Source organism: Magnolia sinica, chromosome 1, assembly GCF_029962835.1.
Source record: "Magnolia sinica isolate HGM2019 chromosome 1, MsV1, whole genome shotgun sequence".
Lineage (NCBI taxonomy): Eukaryota > Viridiplantae > Streptophyta > Magnoliopsida > Magnoliales > Magnoliaceae > Magnolia > Magnolia sinica.
In genome coordinates this window covers 141,522,400-141,538,809 of record NC_080573.1, presented here as the reverse complement: position 1 = coordinate 141,538,809, position 16,410 = coordinate 141,522,400, and the positions used below count along the sequence as shown (strand labels likewise).

General features: G+C 40.7%; 1 protein-coding gene across 2 annotated transcripts in view; it reads right to left on the bottom strand.

Moving 5' to 3' along the window:
• Nucleotides 1-4,871: 4,871 nt before the first annotated feature.
• The window catches only part of LOC131221589 (protein SEMI-ROLLED LEAF 2-like), a 63,169-nt gene continuing 51,630 nt past the window's right edge, over nucleotides 4,872-16,410 (bottom strand). The window contains exons 14-19 of one of the 2 annotated variants that reach the window (XM_058216872.1): nucleotides 10,045-10,172; nucleotides 9,607-9,807; nucleotides 9,354-9,494; nucleotides 9,153-9,278; nucleotides 5,744-5,974; nucleotides 4,872-5,492 (exon numbers count right to left, since the gene is read on the bottom strand). In XM_058216872.1, the coding sequence (XP_058072855.1) occupies nucleotides 5,313-5,492; nucleotides 5,744-5,974; nucleotides 9,153-9,278; nucleotides 9,354-9,494; nucleotides 9,607-9,807; nucleotides 10,045-10,172 (1,007 nt within the window). In that variant the 3' untranslated portion in view covers nucleotides 4,872-5,312. The remainder of the gene's footprint in view (nucleotides 5,493-5,743; nucleotides 5,975-9,152; nucleotides 9,279-9,353; nucleotides 9,495-9,606; nucleotides 9,808-10,044; nucleotides 10,173-16,410) is intronic. The other variant, XM_058216875.1, reaches the window with a different exon arrangement.

Sequence of the window (16,410 nt, the reverse complement as noted above, 5' to 3'; positions counted from 1 at the left end):
AGATGTTTTCCCACTATAGTATGTGTTTGCTATTTGCTAATCCTACACTGTGTGGATCTATACACATCCACACGCGAGAACATATAAAAATATGAAACACATGTATGAGATCTGAGCTTTTCATAAGATTTTAAATAATAATTAGATCGTCTGCCTAAAAAATTGGAGAATTTTATTCTTTAGATAGGCCATAACGCATAAAATAAATTGATGGTTGAAAATTTCCTTTCTAGCCATTTATTAAATTTTGATATGCTTTGGCAACCGAAGGTATGAAATGGCCTGATTCTTATGATGGAAGATCTTAAACAGCGTAATACACCTGATGAAAAGCTCAGATCTCACACATGTCAAACTGTGACACACGCTTCTGCATTCGTATATGATTTGTAAAGGGCTCCGACAGTCGACATTCGACAACAATGAACGCTCCTTGACAGAAACATCCATTAATTTCATGCCAAGCATACGACCCACTTGTAGACGACGTACGTCCTGCGACCGTGCCATGTGAACGGAAGTGCGGTAACTATTTGAGACGTTGGTGGAATATATGGAAAGATCCAGCCGTTCATCAAGTAGGGCCCACAATGAAATACTCCTATTATAAAAATCGGTTAGGTTTAATGATCAGGTGGACCACAATTTTATCACTTCAAAATAAATAGAACCTTTTTTTAAAATGATTATTATGGGATCATCATCTGGTCCAGATGGTCAATGGGCTGGTCTGATTTTTGGTACAGGGTATGTTAACTGGCCCATTTGATGAATTGCCTGGATCTCGATACACGTGCCATATTGGCACGTGTGCCCCTCTTCAGACTTCAGTGTTTCCATTGCGCGAAGTACGTTATTATGTTTACTAATGGATGACACAACCATCGCTCTTTCGGCGTGTGGGTTTACGTACGCGACCTGAACACGGTACAAGCTGTAGAACCGGAGTATGGTAGAGCCGTTCCTTCACAGGACAAGTAGCAGAGATTTTGACCTATCGGGACTGTCCATATAGCTTCCTATACTCTCGATGGATATTTATAGAAATACGCACCCATCACGTGATCCTAGGCATATGATCTATCTTTAACTTCTAATGGACGGTAGTAAACAATAGGGAATTATTTAACATGGTTAACTTTAAAAAAAAATCTACCATCTATGATATGTATCACCTGAAGAACGAAGAAGATTGAATCACTGCCCCGACACGTGTACGTGAAGAGATGGCTCTAATCCATAGCTCAAGTGGTAGACGGAGTGAAAGATACCTCGTTTCAACACAGTGAAGTGTCCTAACAAACTGAAAAAAATAAATAAGTAAATAAATAAATAATAAAAAAAGTGCCGGTTCTTCCGGATCTACTGGATCTTCTTTCCAACTGATGGTTCTATTTTGCTACAGCTGGATTTCAACCATCCTCTGCCCTGGAAACATTTAGGGGCGGTTTGATTTTTAATTTTTCTAATAATTACGCGTAAAAAAAGTAATTATGGCTAACTTTACCTTACCTCTCCAAAATGGGTCCACAAAAACTATGTTGTTACATATTTAAACATGTGGGTCCCATAGTGATGTATGTGTCTTATCCACACCATCCAACCATTTTAAGGACAAATTTTAGAGGATTAGTTCAAAAATGAGGCAAATCTCAAGGTGGAATGGGCCACACTTTAAAAAACAATTATTGTAAAGACATCAATCATTGAAAGCTATTTTCTCCCTACGGCTCACATTGAATTTTATTTTTCATCCAACCTGTTCATGAGATCAAAGAGTCATTGATAAAGGGAAAACAAAAATATAAGCTTGATCCAAAACTTCTAGGGCCTTTAAAAAACTTTCAATGATAGGAGCTCAATTCATCAAATGTATATTTCGACAGATCAACGGTTTGGATATCTGAGCCAGGTTCCTACGAGTACGGAATCATGCGCTTTGCATATCTGAACCAGGGCCCCACGAGTACGGAATCATGCACTTTGCTGGTGAGCAACGGGTAAAGCTGTAGTTTAAGGAGGAATGACGCATCAAATGACTACAAGCGGAGAAAGATATGGCATCGTGCTCACATAGAGCCCGCCCCCATCATCCGTACGCTGGATCACATACCAATTTGGCACATGTGTAAGAGATCCGAGCTTTCCATCAGTTGGGCCACATATTACAGATCTTCTGTGCTAAAATTCAGGTAGTTTGACGTCTGGAGCAGAGTAGGAGACAAAAACGTTTTAGCCTTGGGTTAGCTTTGGAGTTTGTACAAATTGGCCCACAAGATAACAGTTTGGCCCACCTTATGGAAATATATGTATGTAGATGATGGGGACGGGGTTCAACATCCGTTTGGGTTGATCAAATATCTTAAACAAATGAATTGATGCCGAGGATAAAACACCTGACCAACAAATGAATTGAATCCTCTACCACACCTGTTTGTTTGATGCTGAGGATAAAACACCTGACCAACAAATGAACTGAATCCTCTACAACACCTGTTTGTTTCATGCCGAGGATAAAATACCTGACTAATGTGGGGTTCATACTACTCTATATTTGACCATCTACTCCCAAAATTCAGGTGGACCACACAACGGCTCCCAAAACCTCTTTTAAGTTCACACGGCATTGCCAGCCCGATCGAGATGTTTTTTGGCCTCTCATGAACGACGGGTTGGATGGAATATATGAATCCCCACGAGTTTGGAGCAACCAAATGAAGGTGATCTACCAAACCGACCTTGGATGGCTCCGAATTTTTTGGACACGGGTCCATTCAAGAGGTGGGCCATTGATTGGATGGTTTGGATCAATGAGCATATTTCCTGATGGTATTCAGATAGACCCATTTATGCAGCTGTGATGGCAGAACTAAAACTGACAAACGTGTGCGTGGCGGTTAGGGCTGTTGATTTAGTAGGCCACCACATGGACCAAAAATGGCAGTGATTTGGCCACCTAAAAAGGACCGGAAGTGGGCCTAACCCAGGCCTAGCAAAAAAAAATATTGTATAGGGTGGGCTCGGCCCGTTAACAGCCGTAATCATCTTCATCTTGTTGTGAGTTTTATTGGTTTAATTTGAACTGGCCATGAATCAAAGGGCTACGACAGACCGGTACCTTGCTTGTGGGATTTGTCGTATATCCATGTGGTGCACCACCACATCAACGGCCTTAATCAGAGAAATTTGCCACGGTTCCTCCTTTTTACCTTTTCTCTGCTTCAATTCCCAACAAATGTATCAACTTAATACCACTCCTTCCAAACATGCCATCTCTAATTTCAAAATAGGATTAATAATACAATCCTATTTAATACAACTTAATACCATTTGCCAAACAAGCCCCAACTCTATAAGCGGATAGGATTAAATGAGTCAAACCTGTTTGTATGATAGGGTGGGCCACATAATCATCATGAAGAATGAAACATTTCAACCATTGTACGTCTCTTTAACTGTTGTTTTGCGGGCCACTGACACAAAGTTGATTATTCTGGCCGCAGCAACCATAAACTATTTATCTTGTCAGATCGACGGTTTTTAATTTCAGGGCGCAGCTGGTATCCAACCAACGAAGCTATCAGATAGCAGTTGCACCATGATACATGGCAGGGCGGGTCGCGGATCCGTACCGCCCATCAAATGATTCCTGTCTGTGGTGAGCCTGGCGTCCCTCAATGGCCAGAAATTCAACAGAAACCAATAGCTAGGATCATCTTCTGTTATGATTTCATCCACCAGACATTGGACGGGGATTGCCTGCCAGCCTCCACCGCAGTCCGAATCTAGTTGGGCCTACTGTGAACTCTGTGAGAAATCCACCCCGTCCATCCGTTTGCTACCTCATGAGGTGCATCCAAAACTCAAGTAGACCTTAAGATTGGAAAAAGTACAGAGGGAAATGCCCGCCATTGAATCCTTCCTGTGGTCCACTTTGATGTTTATTTGCCATCCAAACTGTTCATAAGGTCATTCCCACTGAGATGAACTGAAAACACAAAAATATTAACCTGATACAAAACTTCTGTGGCCCCACGAAATTCAACGGTGGGCGTTCAATCCCCACTGTTTGTCTTGGATCCGCCTCATTTTTGGTGAGCCGGCAAAAACGGATGTTCACAAACATCCGATGGGCAGGAACTTACTGCCGGCTCACAAATAGGCATTTTTGGGAAATGAACCGTGCCAAACAGACTCTCGTGATTCACACAAACGTGGCACACGTGTTGATCTAGGCCGTTGGTGGGAGCTGCCACCCGTGTGTGCCCTGGTCTTAAAACAGGGCTACTCCACACGTGCAAGAAAAACTATGGACAGTTATAAATGTTCTTTGATATTCAATGCACGTGTGGCCCACCCATGTACAAAATCATGCTCAATGCACCCGTGTGCTTGATCAGATCTTTCTATCAGGTGGGGCGGCAGTGTTTAGATCCTCGGGCCTTTAGATCGTACAATACGTAACACATGCTTGATCGGATCTTTCCATTGGGTGGGGCCAACAGAGGTTTAGATCTTCTGGCCTATTAATCAGACCATTTCATACCTCAGCGTTGATCACATCATAGAAAACAAATGGCTGGCTTGAAAATATGGTTTCAACAATCAGTCTACGTGGTACATTTTGGCCCACCTAAAGAGTGAAACTGCCGGATATTTTTACCCTAACAACCAGATGGAAAGCTCATGTCTCCCACACTTGTTCCGTATTGGCAAGCGTGCTTGATTGTGGATGGCAGACTTCATATCCCACTATCGGGGTTTCCTCAGGTAACCCACATGTTTGAAACAAAGGTTAAATTGCAGCATACCAGTCAAACACACCGATCTGACGAGACTCATCTACGGTGGGGCTACTCTCACTACAGATCTCAAGTGTTAAATGACCTTCATTTCAAAGGTGGAATATTATAAAAATAACGAGGTTATACATACCAATGATTTAAATCAGCTGAACCACCTCTGAACAATGAATTTTCATCCATCCAAGCAGCATCCAGCGAGACTTGGAGCCACATCTCTCATTTCAACATCAGAGACTTCCCAAGTAAGAAAAAAAGAATGAAAGAATAATGCTCTGAAATTCTACACACACTCAGCCCAGAAACACTATACTGCCTGCCGTTCTTCCCGCTGTCTTCTGCAAATGAAGACTAAAAGGAGGCTGTTTGGGGTCCCGCAATAAAAATGACTGCCAGTAGAGGGTAGGAGCCCATGAGCATTGTTACACCACAAAACTTTCAAGCCTTTAGCCCCAACACCGACTTTTGAGGGTTCAGGGCTAACAAAAATTAACTCCCATGTTTCTCGTGTCAGCAACCAGCTGCTTTCAGAAAGTTGTCGAACGGACTTGATGCTGGCAACCTGAATAACGGGGGCTGATGCTGGTACTCAGTCCCACACAATGAAGAAACGTTGCCATTAGATGGTTTGACTGGGTTCATGTCGAAGCTCAGATCAAGGAAAGGATTGCCACCCTGCAACTTCAAATGCTTTTCCAGTATTAGATAGGCTTAAAGAACGTCTGAAACCTACACACCGGTATCAACCTTGAATGATATGGATATCGGCCCATATTGGGCTGAAACAGCCCGACATGGGCAATACAGGGCAGCGTCGGTGGTGGATAATACAATACCCAATGGACCTATTTAAAACCTTCGTACAACGCATGCATGTGCATATGTATTTATGCAGATATACCTATGCATCCTACATGTATGCTGCATAAGAATTTACATACCATTTGGAAGCCCGGATCCACATGCAAGTGAGATTGTGGCTTCACTTCAATGAGATCTTGTGGATGGCCGCTCAGCGAGGTTTCCTGTTTTTGTTTTATGCTCATGAAAGCAGACATTTTCTGCTCTTTTCCCACAAGGAGGGCCTCACATTGGCTGGCCATTTCTTTGAATGGCATGTCAGGTGTGGTTGAAACAGAATATCTTCCGACTTGCCGTGCTGTCTCAACGACCTGCACATAAGTATAATGAGACGCATCAGGAGAGGAGCTTGGACGCTGTTAATGGTCCCAATAGGTTGGTTATGCACTTGTCAGTATTTATAGTTGAGCCTTAACTGCTTAAGAATAACTAATGATTGTCAATTACAAAGATAGGGTGCACGACATGGTGCTGATACCAAATGAAGAAAATCAAGGCTACAACTATTAGAACAACAAAGCACATATAAATGCATACATACATGTGTGTGTCTATATGTGTATATATGGGAAATAGTCACATGACATATCAAGACCCTATTGGGATCTTGGACAGTCCAACCAATACAAACTGTCCATTAGGCCCAGAATACGTTCATCAGCTGCCATGTAAAAATAACCTCGATTTGACCATTGTAATCATCAGGTCAATAGCTGATAAAATAGATGGACAAGATCATTAATATAAAAAAAGGTCCAATCAATAATTTGGCTATTTATTGATTGGGGCTCATCATGGAGCACTTATATTTCTAAGGGATTGAAAGCAGAAGCATTGTAAAGTACACCGATTAAAATATTTTCCAAAAAGATTGCTCATCTCTAATCTACCAAATTCAGAAAAACCACAAGAGATGGTAATTCTCAATGGTAGTAGGTAAGAGAACTATGGGATCTCTGAATTTGGTAGATTAGAGATGAGCAATCTTTTTCCGTGATTGGCGGGGATCTCAAACGAGGTAGAGTTGAGGGTAGTTCCATGTTTCTCGATAGTACGAGAGGAGGTAGTATGGGCCCCACCATGTAGGTGCAATTTGGAGGATGAAGAGATTGCAGAATTTATCAGCTTGTTGGAGTTGCTATCAAAGATGTCTTCGGTAATCTCAAAGTCGGATTCTATGAAATGGCTCAAATACAAGTTTGACAATTTTCAGTGAAATCCTCTACATGCCCATAAGTGGGGTCACTTCTAGTGGCAGGGTTTGTTTGACAACGTTCATTTGGCGCTATGGCGCTCCTCCAAAGGTGGAGGTGCTTGCATGGCTAGTTCAGAAGAAGAAGGTGCTTTGAATAGATAATCTTTGCAGAAGAAGCTTTATTCTTCCGAATGTTTGTCTAATGTACCTACAAGATGAGGAATAGGTGGATCATCTCTTCCTTCACTGCTCTTTTGCAAAAGGGTTGTGGAATAATTTTTTCGCTTTGTTTGGAGTTTTATGGGTCTTGCCAAAATCCGTTGATAACTTCTTTTTTATGTGGTATGGAGGGGGCACAGGGAAAACTGGGAGAAAAGTTTGGCAATTATATTTGTTAGCAAGCGTATGGGTTCTATGGCTAGAAATGAACGATTGATGTTTCAAAAATTGCAAGAGGCAGGCTTTTGAGGTTTTTAGCAGGGCTATAGCTCTTGTAATAGAATGGGCATTATCTTCAAAGCTCATTGTTTCTTTATCGGATTGTTGGGGGGAGTTGTTAATTTTATTTTTTTAAATTTTGTATATTTGTAAAGTTTGGGCCTCAACTTTTTAGAAATGATATTATCATTGTTCAAAAAAGGAGGGGAGGGATTTCTCTAGGGCTAGAGTTTGAGAGGAGAGCGAAGTATTTCTAACCAAAACTCTATAACTATCTTTATAGGCATCCATCCTGGAGAAATCCTAATTAGAGACAAACTATAATATCTCTTTATTATGGTGGTAATGAGGTCTACTGAATTACCTCGCTCCCTTATAATAGGAAACCCAATATGTGCCCTCCAATCAGGCAGATCCAGTGTGAAATTTCTAAGACTATTACTCCCTAGGGGATGACAATGTACTAAATCCATAAGTGGATAAAAAACGATTGTCCCAATCTTCAACTGCTTGTCCTAGACCGTTGATTTAAGCACACTCAATTGAGCATGTTGATTCCACAAGTACATGCGCACAAATCCCAATGCTCCAATCATGACGCCCACTTATTTACTTTTGAGATCGAACATATTTTACCTTTGCAAACGTGATGGATTAAAACCAATTAAAATATTAATATAATAATATAAATATTTTTTCAAAACTGTTTGCAATAAAATCGGACCATCCATTCAAATCCTGCGCATCATCACAATTGTGTGGTTATTTACGATCTTCTTCCAACCCATCTACATGATCAATATTGATTTGACTGCTTTCGCAGCATGGTATCATATCAACTTGACCCACTCTGACTCGTAATCCAAGAAATGTATACCGATCTAATGAACAATTTCGATTGGACCTTCCAATTGTCCTAATGGAGTTGATATGATACCATGCGTATGGGGAATGATCGCATGGTACCCAAGGTGGGTTGACTGGGTTTCTAAATGGGTCAGGGCCAGGTCTAGTACCTCTTAAAATCAACTTGACACCCCCCCCCATCTAAATTGTACCCGCTTGAGGCCTGAACCAAACCAGACCAAAGAAAGTGGTAAATTACAAAGTCTACGGTAAGTGAGAATTGGGAAATGGTCTATAACTACTAAGCCTATTTAGGTAACTAATACACTACCCGAGGAAAGTAAGAATTGGGAAACTATCATCTTGTGAACTATTAATTTCTGTTATGGCTTCTTAATTTATAAAAGAAATTTTGTAAACCAAATTTTCTTCCTCTTCTTCTATGTTACCATTATCACAGCAAATACCAATTGTCCAATCCACTCCTGTTTGGCCTCCTCTTCTCGTTGAATCTCTTCAGCTTTGTAGACTGGTATCATCATCATCATCACCTCCTCCGCCTCCTCTTTTTTGGGCATTATTTGTGTGAAAAGCAACAATACTTTCTTTTGTACTGGACTGATACCTGCCCCAAACATGATCCATGGGACAATGGATTGGGTTTGGATCCTCCTATACCTAGATGACCCAGCCAAGAGCCGACCCAAATTCTAATGGGATGGGTCTGGCGCCAAATTACAGACTCTGTTAGTAAAATGTGCCAGCTCTGGGATTCCCCTCAACCCAATCCAATCTGACCACTTGCAACCCAATGGTACTGGTAGTGGTGGAACCGGTACCATGTGATTGTTCATCATCTGGAAAGATACCACTTGGCTCTCTGTGACAGACAAAAGTCTTTGAAGAGGATTAACGACACATGCACTGTCTCTTTTCCATTGCAGAATCAGTGGTCCCTTTACCATTATAGTATAGATAGATATAGAATACAGGTGAAATAGCAAGCATACCGAATCTAAGAGTTGATTGACGCTCAAAAGATCGGCATTCACAGAAAACTGCGATTGCGGTTCTGCTTGACTTTCGAATGCTTCAGGAAAAACATCCTCATCTATTAAGGAAGCCGAAGGCATGGCCTGAACATTAGCCATAGAACATATTTAGGTCATGTAAGTTTTTGACAGGAAAATTAGGAAGCACTAAATAATCACCTTGTCAAAAGAATTGTAGTCTTTTGCTGTTATCTGGGAGATTTGACACCGTGTGTCTGACAAGAACTGAGCTCCCAAAGGACATATATCATCAGGCAGAAAATCACTTAACAACTGCTGCCTCATAATGTTTGACTCTTGCTGCAGAAAGATGAATGAGTCAGAAGGAATGAACTATTTTAGTATCTTTGATGCTTTTTATGAACCACAAAAAGCATCGAAGATGCTTAAAGCAACTCATTTAAGGAGTTACATCTGATAAATTCCCCAAGCTCTTCACAATCACAGAAGCCAAGGATTCTATTGATTGGTCCTCTGTCATCGCCACGGAGGAAAGTGATATCAAAGCATCATTATCATCTTCTTTTGATCCATAGACTTTTATCTGATGGTCAAATGCAGTGTTCACAGCCTGTACTTTGGAATCTTCAACCAAATGAAGAAAAGGATCAACCTGATACAAGCATAACTGGCAGTCAATCCTAAGTTTAGAGTATGAAGAAGTTCAATTATTATATGCAATACTCATCATGCTTACATTGTAGAGAAGCCCAAAGGATAGGCCCATTTATTCGAAATATCGATATGCATAAGCATCGAATGCAATGACACAAACACACTGCAGGCAGACGGCCCTAATGCAGAATGTAAACCAACCAAAACAAGATATAACCAACATTGAACCACGTACTGTTTTATCTGTAAGCAATGCTTTGACGATAGGGATAAGAGGTAGAATGTTGTACGCTTTTGACGAAAACACGATCATAGATGTTGCCACTGTAAAGAGTGACCGGCGACGTGATGGCTGCAACTGATCTACAGAAGTTGGGAGGGGCGAATGGTTACAATCCAATAAAATGGTGCAAAGAAAACAATCACAAAAGTGATCTTGAAAACAAGCTAAAAGAAAAAGGTTAAAGGGTAGTTCCATTAGGGGTAATATGCTGCATTGAACCATTATTTACTTGTCCAAATAGCCTTGTGACACCTAGTTGTCGACTGAGTGCCATATTTATTTAGTCTGACACATAAAACATTTCAAGGGAGAGTTCTTAAATACTAGTAAATGGAATATCAAGTGCACTCAATAAATCACCGTGATCTAAGAACACCATTGAACAAGTTCAGGACATTGTGTTTGATTTTTGCAGGTGAAACCTGAGCTGCGATTTAGACAGAACTTCATCTATACTACTTCGTGTGCAACTGATCTAGTTGAGCATATACTGCTCCTCGATTTCTTACATACACTACACAAACTCAAATATCTAATGTGTTATTTATTCAATGTATTCATGATATAATGAGATGTGCCAAAGATAACAACACCCAAGTATAAACATTTATCAAAATGATATAAAAGTATGCATGCAATAGGAAGCTGTATATTCAATATTAGGGAAGCCAAATATCATCATCAGCATAGCCTTTTCCCAGCTATTTGAAGTCAGCATTACAGATGCTACCAATCATATTCGAAACAGGAATGATCAAGAACAAAGCAAAGGTTCTGTGACCAGCTGCCCACCTGACATCAACCCTACACCTTATATTAGGTTTGCACGGAATCCCACTTCTAGGAGTTTCCAAAGGGGTGTGTTTGTCAAAAACAAGGTCTAAGTATCAGTCCGAGGCATTTCCATTGGTTGTCCCCGTTATCAGTGTGTGTATCTGTAGGTTCAGGTACCGACATACCTAAAGAGATGTGAACTGAAACAAAGCAATAATTGAAATTGATAGAAATGAGAGAAGAAATGAAATTGCAAAAATACATAAATATCTTGTGAACTATTTTAATGCAACCAGGGAACAGAGAGTAGGTGAGCACATTATTTCCTACCATTTAAAGACAGCTCATAATAATCTGTAAGTATTTCAAAAATTGAAAATTCAGAACTCCAGTAGAGAATGTGTGCAAAATTTTTTCTTTTTGACAAGTAACAGTCGCTTTCATTAAAAAACTGAAAAGTACAAAAAGGGAGAAGCCGCTGAGGTAGCGGGGGATTAGACTCCCTCTAAAAACAGAATACAATCTGAAGGATGGAAAATAAAAACGGCCCATTCGGTGATGTAATAGTGAATTCTAGACACTATGGATTCCACCAAATTAGAAACTCCCTTGAAGCACCTCTCATTTCTTTCTTTCCACACCGCCCACCAGACAGCCAAGAGGGCCATTCTCCAAAGGATGGTCTTTTGTTTACCAATGGAGACTCCATGCCAAGCTAATGCATGCAAAATTTTACCACCGACAATTGTTGGATGGTAGGAGATATGTGTGAACTGACTCTCCATGCACACTCAGCTCACAACATATATTGGAATCTTAGAGGTTCCATATTTCATCCCCATAAATTTTAAAATCCTCAGAGATTCAATTTTTGGAATCTTACCACACATTGCGCATGGACCTGAACTGTCCGTTCATTCAATAAAACTAGGGGAAGGCTGTGACGCAAAAATCGAGCCAATAGAATGATCCCAACCCTTTGAATGTGGACCATTTTGTTACTACTGTCCTTTTTTAAGAGATGGATGGTTTACATCATCCAACCAAAGTGCTTCTTTGGGATCATAAGCAATCCATGGTGGGGCCTATTAGATAGGTGTTTGTAGATGATGATTGGAGTATTGGAGCTATTCTGTTTTGCCATTCAGTATTGGCTGTTTACTTTTAGGTTATTGATAGGATGGTTAATGTGATTTTTGCAACATGGCCTACCAATAGTGGTATGGAGAGAATGGACATTCCATATTGATTATTGGTTGTCTCATGTGTCACTTAAAAGCACTAGAGATGTTAGCATTACCAATATATAAGAGGCGTGCTCTAGGCGTACTGGTACCACCATAAGTGATGGTGGTATGAGGCTGCTGCGGGGCCCACATAGTATGTATATGAAATCCAACCATCCATAAGGTGCAGCCGCCTTGATGAGAGGACTCCCCAAAAAATAGGTCAATCCAAGAAATTTTTTTGGGCATTGGTTGGATGGAAAGGCTCCTCTGTTCCAGGTCAATTTTTCATGTTGGCCATGAGAAGTGTGTGGAACCTAATGGATGGCCCAGATCATTGATTTGTCCATCTGCTACTCTACAAGTGCCAACACACTAAAAGCATCAATGCGTGTAATCGAATCAAGTGTATATCATCATCGCCATGTTAGCTGTTTTTTTTTTTTTTTTTTTACCAACAATCTGGGGTCGGCTTTTAAATGGTAGCTCAGCAAAAGTTTTACAATACGATTCCAACTTGACATCAACCTACTTCTTTTACCTGGAATCTAGAGGCTCACATCGATAACACTCGCATGCCAACATGGCCCCACCCAGCCCCCTGCCCAAATAATAAAGGAATGGGCAAAGGCCAAGCAAGTGGAAAGTCATGGAGCAATTGCAAGACAATGTTGACTACAAGGCACACACATGGAATTGATGCGAATTGCGTCCTAACCCCCGCCCAAATGGTAATCCGTCCGGGCAGGGCTCTGTGGGGCCCACCGTGTTGTAAGTGTTTTACCCACGCCGTTAAAAGCTTTTTTCCAATAATTTTAATACGTGCGCCAAAAAATGAGGCATGTCCAAGGCTTAAGTGGACCGCACCAAAGGAAGCTACACTGATAATGACACCCACCGTTGCAACCTTTCTAAGGGCCCAAGCCCGGTGTGAAAATGCCCTTGTATTAATCACCCCCGGTGAGGAGTCCCACTCGAGCCCGGTGTGAAAATGCCCCTGTATTAATCACCCTTAGTGAGGAGTCCCACTCGAGCCCGGTGTGAAAATGCCTCTATATTAATCACCCCCGGTAAGGAGTCTCGAACACGAGACCTCCCGCTCTTATACCAATTTGATGCATGACAATTAACCACTTGCTCTAAAAGCTCAAACTGTTAGAGTATGGCGAATTAATCCCTTTGTCTTATAGCATAGGCCCCACATCTCATGGGTTAGGACCTCGGCCGAACCCCTCTCGTGGGCCCCAAATCACATGGGTACCGCCTCACACGGGCCGCCCACCCCGAGTGTGTCCCCACATCCCACAGGCTACCCCACTCGAACCCGGTGTGAAATGCGTATTAATCACCCCCGGTGAGGAGTCTCAAACACGAGACCTCCCCCGTTGACCCCACCTACCTCGAGTGTGCCCCTACATCTCACAGGCGACCCCACTTGAGCCCGGTATGAAAATGCCCCTGCATTAGGAACACTGCCCAAATGCAAACAGTCAGGTCCGAAACATGCAATGCCAAACAAGCTTGCTAATCATAAGTATTAATTAAACTTAAAAACATTTGAAAATGCAAATATTCAATTTGCCCAAGTCAAAACCTTGATTGAATTTCAAACCACAAATTTCTAATCTAAATGATAATAAATGAAATTAACCAATTAAACCACCCATTAGTTAAAACCCAATCACATAAACAGCTTACTTACATTTCTAAGAATTTGAAAGTCAAAATAATCCATGGTATTAGGCGATAGTTGCCAATCCTTAGCTGGCCAATCTTAGTAGGCCGCAAATATTTACATGGATTCCAAATATAATTAAAATGAATTTCTAATTATGGAGTCTAAACGTAATTACGAAATAAATAGAGGGTATGTGGTAGTTCAAAAACTCAAACAATTCAGAACGAACTTGATTTGACTCAACCTTATCGATAATATTGCCGATATTATCGGAATTGTCGGGTCAACGATTCTGAAATCCCAGGTAATACAGAAATTTCCAAATATAGCTGATAAGTTGGCTATACCAACAATACTAATGATATTTTGGTCTTTAGACAGTATAAAAGTTCCCTGGCAGTGATACCACTAATATCTCCTGTATCAGGGGTACTTATGTAAAAGCCCAGAAAATTGGCTAGAAGATTGGGAAAAATACCCCACCCCCCCCCCCCCCCCCCCCAAAAAAAAAAAAAACATCATTCTTTTGTGGATTTTTGTTCTAAGGATTTTGTTCCTTGGGTGATTTCTACCACACCTGGGTTTTTGTTAAATTAAAACTTGGATTTGGGGAAGAAATCTCAACTCGCAGCGGAGACAGGCTGGAACTAAAAGGTGTCAAAAACTCTGTAGAAACTTCATTGTTTTCAGATATTTGCATGGATTGAAATGTCTATGCATGATTCTCTTGCATTGACATGGATTTATGATGAATAAATCAATATTTGAGTTGGTGAATGAGTGAAATTAGGAAGAACCCTAATTTCCTCAATTTTTACCCCTCAAATTGAGAACAAATGTTTTATTACTTGCATTGTATTGTATTTAAATAATATGAACTAATTTTTGGATATAATTGCATTGCTTTTTTATGACAGCACATGGTTTAGGCCCCTATCAAATGGAAATTTATTATGTAAAGTAATTTTTGTTTTTTACAATATTTTGTTTCCTAAATGAGTAAAAATTTGCCTTTTAACATCTCTTGAAGTTCCACTGAGAATTTCTACCCTTTTCCCAATGTTTCCCTCAGTGATATATATATATATGGAAATGGTTCTATGCGGTCGAGCTCATGGAACTTCCCATGAGGTCGAGCTGTGTGGGCCCCACTATGATGTGTGCCGAACATCTACCCCATTAGTCAGATACAACATTCCATGGTGGGCCTCGTGCTTAAAAGTCAAGTCAATCCATAACTTGTGTGGGCCACACCACATACAAAAGTTGAGAGGGGTTATCCTCCCATTAAAACATTCATAATCATTTGTTGGGACCACCGAGGTGTGATTCACAAATCCAGCCCATCCATTATGCGTGTCCCACTTGGACGAGGGGTCAGACCAAGTGTCAGACGCATCCAAATTTTAAGTGGGCCCCACCAAGTGCTTTTATATGTTTTAGGCATATCTTCACATTATTTTAGATTGTATGACCCACCTGAGTTTCTTATATGGCTGATTTTTGGGATATCCCATCATTTAAATGGGACCCATCAAATGCACGGTGTTGATGTTCGGCACACATCACGGTGGGGCCCACACAGCTCGACCTCATGGGAAGTTCCCATGAGCTCGACTGCATTGAACCATTTCCCACACACACACACACACACACACACATATATGTATATGTATCCGCGATATCATAGACGTTTCCGTATCCCCGGTCATCGATACATTTGATGATACCGATACTCTGAACACTGTTCCCAACTAAATACATGTGCATCCCAAAGGGCAAGCAAGAAATGGAGGGTCATGAAGAGGCAGTTGCCAAACATGCTGCTAAGCACGAGGCACATACACATGGAGTTACCTTGCATTGGGTTAAAAACATAGGCACCCAAGTTGGCTCTAGGGAACACACAAGTTCCACTAGTAAAGATAAGAGAAGGCATTGCAATTAGAAACCACGCTGAAAATATGAAGCAGAAAGAATATGACGCTGATGATGAAAAATAAGATTCTAAAGGAAAACTTGTGGACCTTAATCTATGCTTCTTGTATTATGACTCTACATGTCAATAACAACACTGCATACCAATGAAGAAGTTACAGAGGAAAAACTGGAGTTCAATATGTTACATACAATTGAACCTCATCACCCAAGCAACTGAGGTACTGAATGGGTGAAAAGAAATCAATGCATACATTGAAGGGACAAAATCGTCAATACAACATTTCCTGAAGCAATATCCCTACTTGTGCACTTAAGGCATAAAATCAAGTCAATAACCAGTAAGACATGAAAATTATCACTGTGATTACCGATTTTGTATTCATTATTGCATGAATGCAATAAATGTCACATCTAATGTCAGCTACAAACAGTTGTGCATGATTTAAGGAATATTAACTACTTTTGGTGTATGGGAGGACCCATCATCCACCACCCAAAACGAGAATACAATCACGATGGGTCTGACGCAGTACCATTACATCCATCACCCAGAACAATGACAACTACCATCTTAACCGTTCATAAAGCATAAGATATAAGAAAAGCGATTCCATATGAATACATATATGTTAACCTACATTAAATATGATATATATATATATATATATATATATATATATATATACACCAAAACAGAAG